Genomic DNA, 12,399 nt, shown 5'->3' with positions numbered 1-12,399 from the left:
TCACAGTCATCAGGTGATGGCAACATATCCATGGTAATAACCTGGGACAGTCAGATGGAGCTGGAGGTTGGGCAGACCTCTTTTGACCCTGAGCAATACCAGCTCTGGTACAATATTTGTGTCACCATCAGTGTTCTCACAAACAACCGAGTGCCCTAGCTTCTCCTGAGAGCCTCCAGGGAGAATTCAGGGATGCCTACTGAAAGGACTATGGCTTTACCTTGGTTAGACAAAGCAGAAAATATTGACCATTGGGAGTAAAATCCAAATATAATCACAGAATCCCAAGGGTTGGAAGGGACCTCAAAAGATCATCTAGTCCAACCCCCCTGCAAGAGCAGGGTAACCTAGAGTACATCACACAGGAACTTGTCCAACCGGGCTTTGAATATCTCCAACGTAGGAGACTCCACAACCCCCCCTGGGCAACCTGTTCCAGTGCTCTGTCACACTCACAGTAAAGAAGTTTTTCCTGATGTTCACATGGAACCTCCTATGCTCCAGTTTACACCCATTACCCCTTGTCCTATCACTGGACATCACTGAGAAAAGCCTAGCTCCATCATCCTGACACTCACCCTTTACATATTTGTAACCATTGATGAGGTCACCCCTCAGTCTCCTCTTCTCCAAGCTAAAGAGACCCAGCTCCCTCAGCCTCTCCTCATAAGGGAGATGTTCCACTTCCTTAATCATCTTTGTGGCTCTGCGCTGGACTCTTTCAAGCAATTTCCTGCCCTTCTTGAGCTGAGGGGCCCAGAACTGGACACAATATTCCAGATGCGGCCTCACCAAGGCAGAGTAGAGGGGGAGGAGAACCTCTCTTGACCTACTAACCACACCCTTTCTAATTCACCCTAGGATGCCATTGGCCTTTGTCCTGGTTTAGCAGTAGCAGTCATTTTTTCTACTGGTGCAGTGCTGTGTTTTGACTTTCGACCTGGGAATAATACTGATAAAGCCGATGTTTTCAGTTGTGGGTCAGAATGTTTACCCTGACCAAGGTCTTTGTGAGTCTCATGCTCTGCCAGGGAGGAGGAGAAGCCGGGAGGAAGCAGGGACAGGACACCTGACCCAAACTAGCCAAAGAGGTATTCCATACCACAGCACGTCATGCCCAGGATGTAGAACTGAGAGTTCCCGGAAGGGCTGGATCATGGCGGGGTGGGGGTGAGGTACTGGTTGGTGAGCGGTTGTATTCTCTTGCTTGTTATTTCCTTTATCATTATTACTATTAGTGGTAGCAGTAGTGATTTGTGTTATACCTTAGTTATTAAACTGTTCTTATCTCAACCCATGGGAGCTGCATTCTTTTGATTCTCCTCCCCGTCCCTCCAGAAGCAGAGGGAAGAAAGGGGGGGGGGGGGGAAGTGGACTTCGTGGTTCTGATTTACGGCCTGGGCTTAAACCACGACAGTTCTTTTTGGCGCCCAACGTGGGGCAGGAAGGGTTGAGATAACAACAGATCTGACTGAGGCACAGTGCTGATTTATGGGCTCTCAAAGTTGTTCTTTTTGATGTCACAGTTTCTGTATGTCGTAGCTTGCTTGGAGCTGGTATTTGCTGTGTTAGTGTTTATCAAGTGTGGGCCTTGGGCTAAGGTTCTTGTTTCATTGTACTTTATGGTAATGGCTTGCGATACGGGGGGGCTCCGGCAGCAGGGCGGGATGGACGTGGCCGTGGACTTGTACCTGGCCGTCCCGCTGCTCTTCACCGTCCTGGCCCTCGTCCTCGCCTCCGTCTTTGTGAGGCTGCGGGGAGCCGAGGGGGAGCGGCCCCGGGAGCCGGCGGCGGCCGAAGCGGCCCGGGAGAGGGGCCCCGGGGACCAAGCGGCGGCGGGAGCGGGGCCGGAGGCTGGGAAGGAGGCGGCTGCCGAGGAGGGGAAGGAGGCGGCTGCCGAGCAGCGGGAGGAGGCGGCGGAGGAGCCGAGCCCCACGGCCGAGCCCAGCCCCGCGGCGGCCGAGAGCATTCCCCAGCAGCCGTCTGCCGAGCCCCGTGAGCCTGAGCCACAGGAGGATGCAGGAGACCCCGCAGCACTTTCCAGCAAGGCAGAGGAGGAAGATCTGGACTCAGAAAAAGAGAAGCTGGTGGTGAGAGAGCCTTCAAGCACAACAGCTACACTAGCCCCAGTGACAAGTACGGCAGCTACAGCAGCCCCAGTGACAAGTACAGCAGCATCATTTGAGAGTTCTGAAGGTTTTGAATGGCCTTTGGGTACCCTTGGAACCTGCCTGCTGATTGTGATGGGGATCACCATGTTGGCACACACACAGAGTGTGTTCTACCCACGACCATTTTGTCTGATCCCGAGAGTTAAGCAGAGTCAGGTTTGGGTCTTGTCTGGGTTTAGACAATACAGGGGGACCGAGAGGTTTTCCCCAAGGCTGGACAGCCATGAGTGTCACGGTGTGTGGGACAGTATGGGCGAGTATCTAATCCACTGGGCCCCTCCAGTGCTTTGGAAGCGTCGGAGATGGAAGGCAGCTGTGTGGAGTCCCCAACGACAAGTTGCAGAGACTGCTGCAGGGGAGGGTGAATTATTTTGAGCCTGATGGGCCCATGACACTTCAGGCCATCAGGGCAGAGATGCAACATAGAGATGGACTCATGATCGAGGGGTGGACTTTGCAATGGGCCTCTCCTGCTCTGAAAGACTGTTACAAGTGATGGTATATTGAAAATGTGGGATCTGAGCATGACATGAATGGTATGGAATAAGGGGTGGATACTGTCCTGGTTTAGCAGTAGCAGTCATTTTTTCTACTGGTGCAGTGCTGTGTTTTGACTTTCGACCTGGGAATAATACTGATAAAGCCGATGTTTTCAGTTGTGGGTCAGAATGTTTACCCTGACCAAGGTCTTTGTGAGTCTCATGCTCTGCCAGGGAGGAGGAGAAGCCGGGAGGAAGCAGGGACAGGACACCTGACCCAAACTAGCCAAAGAGGTATTCCATACCACAGCACGTCATGCCCAGGATGTAGAACTGAGAGTTCCCGGAAGGGCTGGATCATGGCGGGGTGGGGGTGAGGTACTGGTTGGTGAGCGGTTGTATTCTCTTGCTTGTTATTTCCTTTATCATTATTACTATTAGTGGTAGCAGTAGTGATTTGTGTTATACCTTAGTTATTAAACTGTTCTTATCTCAACCCATGGGAGCTGCATTCTTTTGATTCTCCTCCCCGTCCCTCCAGAAGCAGAGGGAAGAAAGGGGGGGGGGGGGGAAGTGGACTTCGTGGTTCTGATTTACGGCCTGGGCTTAAACCACGACAGCCTTCTTGGCCACAAGGGCACATTGCTGGCTCATGGTCATCCTCCTATCCACCAGGACCCCCAGGTCCCTTTCCCTTTCACTACTTTCCAGCAGGTCAACCCCCATCCTCTACTGGTACATGGGGTTGTTTCTCCCCAGATGCAAGACTCTACAGTTGCCCTTGTTGAATTTCATCAAGTTTCTCCCCGCCCAACTCTCCAGCCTATCCAGGTCTCGCTGAACGGCAACACAGCCTTCTGGTGTGTCAGCCACTCCTCCCAGTTTAGTGTCATCAGCGAACTTGCTGAGGGTACATTCAGTTCCCTCATCCAGGTCGTTGATGAAAATATTAAACAGCACTGGTCCCAGCACCGACCCCTGAGGGACTCCACTAGTCACAGACCTCCAGCTAGATTCTGCCCCACTGACCACAACTCTCTGCCTTCTTCCTTTCAACCAGTTCTTGATCCACCTCACTACCTGATCATCAAGCCCACACTTCCTTAGCTTATCTATGAGGATGCTGTGGGAGACAGTATCAAATGCCTTACTGAAATCAAGGAAAACCACATCTACCGCTCTACCATCATCCATCCACCTAGTTACTTCCTCATAGAAAGCAATAAGGTTGGTCAAACATGACTTCCCCTTGGTAAAACCATGTTGGCTACTCTTAATGACCCCCTCATCCTTGATATGTCTAGAGATGGTGTCAAGAATAAGTTGTTCCATCACCTTTCCAGGGATGGAGGTAAGGCTGACCGGTCTATAATTACCTGGGTCCTCCTTCTTGCCCTTCTTATAGACTGGCGTGATATTTGCCATCCTCCAATCCTCAGGCACCTCTCCTGTTTCCCACGACTTACCAGAGATGATGGAGAGTGGCCTAGCAATGACCTCCGCCAGCTCCCTCAGCACCCGTGGGTGTATTCCATCCAGACCCATCGATTTATAGATGTCCAGATTGCTTAACTGATCCCTAACCCAATCCTCATCTATCAAAGCAAACTCCTCCTTTATCCTGACTCCTTCTGGGGTTATAGGAATCTGGGGCCCCCGGGGACAGTCTGCAGGAGTAAAGACAGAGGCAAAGAAGGCATTCAGCACCTCTGCCTTCTTTATATCCTCTGTCTTCAGAGCACCCACCTCGTTCAGCAGTGGGCCTATATTGCCTCCTGTGTTAGTTTTATCCGCTATGCATTTGAAGAAGCCCTTTCAATTGTCCTTAACCTGACTTGCAAGATTAAGTTCCAAGAAGGCCTTAGCTGTCCTAATTGCCTCCCTACATCCTCTAACAACTGTCCTATATTCCTCCCAAGTGGCCAGCCCCTCCTTCCATAATCCATAGATTCTCTTTTTCCACATGAGTTTGCCCAGCAGTTCCTTGTTTAACCGTGCTGGTCTCCTGGCTCCCTTACTTGATTTCCTACCCATTGGGACGCTCTGACACTGAGCTTGGAAGAAGTGGTCCTTGAATGCTGACCACCTCTCTTGAGCCCCCTTACCACCTCGTACCCTTTCCCATGAGACTTCCCTTAACAATTGATTGAAGAGGCCAAAGTTGGCCCTTCAGAAATCCAGAATTGTGGCCTTGCTAGGTATTCTATTCCTCCCACACAGGATCCTAAACTCCACCATCTCATGGTCACTGCAGCCAAGGCTGCCATTGACCATCACCACTTCAACCAGACCCTCCTTGTTGGTGAGTACTAGATCCAGCAGCGCCCCTCTCCTAGTTGGTTTGTCCACCATTTGCATTAAGAAGTAGCAAGCTGACTACCTGAAAAATCTCCCCCTTTCAGGAAGTGGAAAGTATTGAGTTCCCCTATCAAAGTGTTTATGCTGGTCCAGTAGTTGGTGAGACCAGTAGTGAGAGACAAAAAATCAAAACCTGTGTTTTCACTGATCTCTTTTTCACCTTAAAAAATAAGGACCTATCATGGTGGTTTTAAGCATAGATAAAACCTGAATTTAGAATCCCAGAAACAAACAAAGAAGAAACCATTACAAATAAGTTCCACTTATGGAAGTCCAGGTCTAGGACAGATAGGTTTTCCTTTTGCTGATCACCCCACATAACTGCCTGTGAGGTTCCTTGAATGAACAGATTTGAAAAAAGTCTTCAAAGTGGTAAGAGGTGATGTAATTTGTTAACCTCAGAAAATGTATGTTTGATTCCATTAACCAAACTCACTCTCTGAGCATGTACTTTCATTACAGAAATATTAAAGGGATATTCAAGAGCCATTAGAAATGCCATCTACTTATCACCACACCATGTCTTCTTTAAGGTGACAATTATTTGCATCTTCTTTATTTGGGACCATATACATGTGCCTCAAAAGTGAAAACATTCAGGTCCAGGTCATATCTTCAGCCTTGCTTAAAAGCTGTAACTGCCAACATACTATATGTTGGTATATAGGTACTGCATATTGCAACAGCCTTGCAAGAGTACGGGGAGAAGCTTGCATGACAGCTGGCTCTATCTAGTCACATTTGACTCATTTCATAATAACTTAAAAGCCTTATGTTGAAATATTTGTAAGCAAACTCCCTGGTCTGTTAAAGATAGTTAAATATAGTGGCTGAAAGCTGAAGGATTTGCTTGTTCAGTAACTAAGAAAAAACTCCTTTGAAAATGAACACATTTAATGAGTCGTGATATATCAGGCTGCAACCTTACATCCATACTTCTTCCAGCTGAGAGCACAGGCTGGGTGCTGCCCTCTTTTATCTTCTGGGGGCAGAATTATATGGCATAGCTGGACCTGGGATCTCCCTGGCAAACAACAAGGCCACACACACAACTGTCTCCAGCACTGAAGGTTTCCTCAATGAGCCTCCACACTTGGGTTTCTTCGTGTGTTAAATTAAACCATCACTGTCCTGACTCCTTTACTTTCTTGTTATGACTAAATCCTGCATGGACGCCTCTACTCCAGCCACAGTTTGGAAAGTGTCATATCTGAGATGTAACACGGCTGCACTGTTGAAATGGTAGGGGAACTGCCAAATTGTCTTACATGATGCTGCTTCTCCGCAGGTACCACTGGCAAGGGAGTGTGCCAAGGCTGCAGCCTCAAGGTCTTCTCTTCGCACCCTTTGTGAAGACAGATCTCTATGGGCATGGCAAGTGTTGAGTGTTGTTGCAGCACATAGAGTGGGATCCCTCTGTCATGCAAGGGGCCAGAGGAAAAAAATCTCACTCTTTAACAACTAAATAACTGAAATAAAAAAGACCATATTACAGCCTCCTGTCAGGATGTTCTTCTTGACTTTGTTTACAAACTGCAGGCATCTTTACTGCTAGTTTTCTCCTTAGAGATGACACCCGAGGACCTGAAAGTGTCAGACTAGATGTCTGGAAAATTTGCAGGCAGCTTCAGGACACTGATTTATATTCAATCCAGGCCTTTCTAATAAATTGGCTCTTCTGAAAAGAATAAAGCTAAAGCTACCTGAACAACAACAACAAAAAATGTCATTGTCACTAAACCAAAAGGAATGTGATAGGAGCTCCATGTTATTGTTGGGACTTTTGATGTATTGAAAGCTTTTGCAGAGCGCTAACTACTCACTATCTCCCTCAGGCCTCACAAAAATAGATTCACAAAGAATAGAAGAAGCAAAAAAGAGAAAAGAAACAGATAGTATCATCATCATATCTTCTCGTTAGGAGTCATATAGGCTTACATTTTATTTGACTAATATCTTTTACATATGATACAAGGAAAAACTTTAATGGTACCCAAACAGAGCAAGACTTTCTTCTGCTCTATGAGCAAAGCCAGTATTAAAAGCAAATTACTGAGGGAGAGTGCCAGAGTACACCCATTGGCCTAATTTGCCTCCTTGCACCCACTGGGATTGAGGTGTATGGAAGGCAGATATAAAAATTTCTCCATTTGTATCCTATAAATATATAAAGCCATTTCTACACCATGCAACTCCATGCCATATTCTAGAGAAATATTTCTTCTTGGAAGCCACACAGGATTCAAAACTTTTATAGATTTATCACACTTTGCACTTTTTTGAGAATGTGGAAAAACAGAAACCACTTATGGCTCTTCAATCTGGGCTATGAGTGTTATGCTTAAGGTGCACTGGAGCCATTTTAACTTATAAAATTGTTTATAAGTGTCCCTGAGAAACCTTTCACTAGTAGAAGATAAAGATAAATGTACTGCTATCAGCAGGATGTCTCCTTCCTCTTTAGCTGAAGGTAAAGACCAGAGAAGTGTATCAATCTTATCTTCTAAATATACACATATATACATTTAAGATGAAAAAGACTTGCTTCCAGAGAACTGAAATGTTTTTGTTGCTATCTGAACAAGTAATATTAAAAAAACGTTTTCAATAATACATTCACCAGTCTTCTGTTTCAGCATTTCCAACTTCTTGAATTGGAGGTCAGGTATCTCTACCTGGAGGAAAACATACTGAAAATGTTTCATTTGGCTACTCCACCACATGGTCTGGGAACTTCCTGCCCCTTGTTTTTAAGGAACATTATGAGCATCAGTAGTGCTGCTCCCCTTGGCTGTGGCCCAATAACCAGCCAAAACAGCTCTGCTAAAACCAAGGATCAGAGACCATGAGGACTCTCAGAAAAAAAAAACCTTTCAAGGGCATATCCTCCTCCTGCCTCTTCTCTTATGCTCCTCATCTCTTACCCTGTCCATACACTGGGCTCTGTTGGGAGAGAAGAAATAATCTGTTTAGTCTGGAAGCAGACATAATCCCCAAATCATCCCCAGTCATCAACGATAGCCGTTTCTCCTTGGTCTTCAGCCATCTCCTTTGCTAGGCCGGACCAGTCCAAACAGTAGCCAGAGGGAGAAGCTTTGTCTGCTTTCCCTTGCTGCAGAAAAAAGCCTCATAAGTGTTTAATACCAGCTCCAGTTACTCATCAATCTGACTCTACACATTTCTTCTATGTGTTCATGTTGAGGTGTTGCCTGCTCCTTCCTGAAGATCTTCAGCTGCACCATAGAGGTTGCTTCCCTTGAGCACACCTCTTCTACCACTGCTGCCTTTTAAACAATAACTTTAAATCTCCTGATCTTTTTATTTCCATTCAGGGTCCTGTGTTTGTACTCCTATATAGAGGTTTTGTTGGTTTGTTTTTTGGGGGTTTTTTTTATATATATATATAAATATAAAGAAATGCTTTTTATTGTTTCCTTTTGTTTTTCTATTAGAAAGCCTCTAATGTGTTGTGCTAAAGGTGGGTGGCTTTAAAAAAGGCTGGTTTCATTTGGTTTTTATTGTGTTTAAAATGTGGTTCCATTTATTGTGCTAAACACTTGGCAGCCTTTGTCACGCCATGTTTCATGAAGGCACTTGGAAATGAGCACACACATAGAAAGCTGCATCAATTTCCCCCCCTGAGCAAGATAGGCAGGAGATCATGAAAGCTTTGTTTCTTTAGCTGTCCGTTAATCCTTTCAAACTTGGCCTTCTTTCTGAAATTAACTCATCGAATAATGGACATGGTCCATTAAAGTGATGAAGATAAAAACTTTGCCAGTGCCTGACTTGACTTAGTAAGAAAACTATCTCACTCACAGGCCAAAAGAACACATTTGAGCTGTGACAAAGGATCGGTGTAATTTAGAGCCAAGACTCCCCTTCTGTTTATTTCCATGAGTTGGTATTCTTTGATTGTCCACATTTTTCTTTGTACTTATGAAATGGGTCCTGTATGTCTGGTAGAAAGACTGAAAAACAAAAAGGAAAGTAAAAAGGAAAGTAAAAAGGAAAAGGAAAAGGAAAAGGAAAGGAAAGGAAAGGAAAGGAAAGGAAAGGAAAGGAAAGGAAAGGAAAGGAAAGGAAAGGAAAGGAAAGGAATGAAAAGAAGAAAAGAAAAGAAAAGAAAAGAAAAGAAAAGAAAAGAAAAGAAAAGAAAAGAAAAGAAAAGAAAAGAAAAGAAAAGAAAAGAAAAGAAAAGAAAAGAAAAGAAAAGAAAAGAAAAGAAAAAGAAAAAGAAAAAAAAGAAAAGAAGGAAAAGAAAAGAAAGAAAAGAAAAGAGAAAAGGAAGTATTGCAGAAATTTCCAGATAGATTTTGCTTCATCTATCTGAGACATGTATGCTTTTCACATATATTGGTATTCTTAAGATTTTAATCTACTGACAGTTGGGGCTTTGATTACAGATCCAGACAGGGAGTCAAGCTCACCTATGTTTGGTTCCTAGCTCTGTGACTGACTTAATGCATATTATGAGGCAAGGCACTTATTCCTTGATTTCCATCCAAAAAGCCAAGAATAGCACTTGTTCATGTCTCCTGGGAGCTGCAAAGCAAAATTCGTTAATACCTGTCAGAAAGCATTATTACTGGCATGCTACTGAGATGAGGCACAAGTATATACCAAAATGTCAAACTCAGTCCACACCGAAAAAACCCAACCCACACTTAGGATTAAACAAGTTGTTTTTTTTCTGGGTGGAAACAGAAATAACCTGAAAAGTACTTTGGCAAACCTCAGCCTTTTTGCTGGGACATTATTGTTGTCTCAGACCGTACTCTTCAGACTTCTTCTTGGAACAAAGATGAAAAATCCTTCTGTCTTGTTAATTTAAGAAAGGAAAGATGGGCCTGATACATATATTCAGTTCTTCTTGAAGAGAAGCCATGTATTAGTGCAATGGCCTCTGACCTGTGAGTTGCAGACCGTTTTCTGCCCAGGAGATTTTCTGACTTTCCTCATGGCCACAGAAAATTGAAAACTCTTTAAAACTAAGGGAACTGTGGCTGTGGTCCAGGTTGGCAGGGAAAGCAAAGAAAGATGCTGCTCACATTACTCACTCATTGTTTCTGCCTATGAACCCATAAAGGCTGGGAGCTGCAAGGACAGAAAATCCAATAATGGAAGAAAAATAATAGCCCATGAATTATAATAACCCTGAATACCAAAAGTCAGATAGAGCAGATATCTTTCTAGGCATCTACAGGCATAGGAGTGTCCTCTGGTTTAATTTTGTCTGGTTTTATACACTCTAAGGCCATAAAGGAGGATTATCTCATCAAGTCTGACCTCTGGCATAACAGAGGCAATAAAAAATGTATTCAGTTACTGCTGCATGGAGTCCAATAATTTGTGTTTGACTAACATAATTCTTTCAGTAGAGCAGCCTTTCTTGGCCTTAAAGATTCAGTACTGGGAGAGCCTACTTCTCTTCTGAACAGACAACAAACTCACAGCTTGGCCAGTATTCGGGATGGAAGAAGTGTTCAGTTACAGCTCCTTCTCTGTGCACAACCCATACAATATAGAGCGGAGGTGTAGTGCCCACTATTGGTGAATCTCTCTTTGTAGGTGATATGAGCTTCAGAATTTCATGTTTAACTCTAAGGCAGCATGAACTAATGCGGTAATTAAGGAGTGAGCCTTATCCTTTGCTGCCTCTATGGCACCTCTTCCACATGGCAACACAAGAATTGTGCAACCACACACTGAACAGGTTAGGGAGCTGATTAAAACACATCAATTCAATGCTTGGGGTTTTGTTGGCTGGATTGTACAGCCTGGGTAGGAATAAATGATGGGAGATATGACTACCTCTTTCAGTAACAGCGATGGTTTATGCCAGTTTAGACTGGCATATGTGAATCTGCTGGTTTGCATCATTTGGCCGTTTCTAATGGTTTCAGGACTTTTGCAGCTGAGTGATGCAAAGAGCTGAACCTCAAGAGAAAATGCTACCCCATGTTCATAAAGTATTACACTGAAGGGATGTTCTATCAAATATTAGGTATTGTTTATAATATTTGTCATACCAATATATAAAATATCCTGTATGTTTTTATGAAACAAACCAGCATTGTTTAGTCAAAATGATAGTGATAGAAACCAAAATGATAATCTGTACAAATGCTGAAAATTCACTCTATTTTTTCACATAATTTAAAACTGAGTATAATTCTTCCTTTCCCCACTTGTGGGTCTTATGCAGTGGCACGTTCTCAAATGTGTAATAGCCACATTTCCATGATATTCATAATTCATGCCATGAAAATGGCCTGGAGAAATGAAAACTTCCTGCCTCATCAGATCCCTCTGAATAAAAAAGTTCTTAGACTACCCAGTACTGAAAGTAGAGCTATTGCCTCCATTTTCTCCCGCAGACACAGCCTAAGGCAAAACAATACAAGTGTCAAACTTCATGTTCTTGTATCATTAAAAAAGGCAAGGAAGGAAAAGATGAAGATAAGGTAAACTCAGTGCTGCTTTGGCATCCAGGAGAGGCAGAAAATCAAAATAACAACCCAGGGCAGCACAGTGAACAAGAAAGCATGCCCCACCCTTTATTCCCATTTCTAAAATATATTTTAATTAATAATTAGTTTCTATAGTAAAGTGTCATCAGAGCACTCTTGTGACATTGCAATGACATTTCACTGCTCCACCTCATACACTAACTGATCACAAGAACCATGTCTCGTTTTGCATTTAATCTGCATTTCTTGTCTGCATTTAATCATACAGAACTCAAAGTTTTAATCAGATTTAAACTAGCCACCTCAGTTCCTTCCTCCATTGATAAGGAGAGATACCCAGTCCTTTTCCCCATGCTACTTACCTACCTCAGGTAACTGCAACTGCATCTGTGCCCCCACCCAATCTCAGGGTATATATCTGAAGCTGTTTGCTATAGGAGATGATCATTCAGATATCTCAGATTAGACACATAATCTATTAAATGGCTAAAATTAGGTGAAACTAATCCCATTTGATGAGATTAATAATAACTTTAACCATGTACAAAAGCCTTATCCAGAATTCATCAATACTGTTGGGAACTATATGATAGGCTTGGTATCAGGCTATCACAACAGAAGAATTTGGGGATTTTTTTTTTTTTTTTTTTTTTTTTTTTTGAGAGAGAGTAGAGATGGTTAAAATTTCGCTTATTATGAGATTTCAATTACATGTTTCATCAGGTTTTCATGATGGGAGAAAATTGGAACTTTTAGCAAATGATAGCCATGGGTTTGATCAGCTGTGCAAGATAAAAGTTTAGTAATGTAAAACTTGCTGAAGTCTTTTATTTGTACTTTCATATATTTGTTATCTAATTTGCCAAAATATAAGGGTTACATTATTCTTAATATCTATTATTCATAATGATGTTAATA

General features: G+C 43.6%; 1 protein-coding gene across 1 annotated transcript; it reads left to right on the top strand.

Moving 5' to 3' along the window:
* Positions 1-1,667: 1,667 nt before the first annotated feature.
* On the top strand, positions 1,668-6,929 carry LOC308231679 (uncharacterized protein; the record flags this gene model as incomplete). Its single annotated transcript, XM_080637341.1, has 2 exons — positions 1,668-2,136; positions 6,844-6,929. 2 exons carry the CDS (start codon positions 1,668-1,670, stop codon positions 6,927-6,929), a joined length of 555 nt encoding a protein of 184 aa, XP_080493467.1.
* Between the last annotated feature and the right edge of the window lie 5,470 nt (positions 6,930-12,399).

This window comes from Psittacula echo (genome assembly GCF_963264785.1).
Source record: "Psittacula echo genome assembly, chromosome: Z".
Lineage (NCBI taxonomy): Eukaryota > Metazoa > Chordata > Aves > Psittaciformes > Psittacidae > Psittacula > Psittacula echo.
This window is presented reverse-complemented; position numbering and strand designations above follow the sequence as displayed.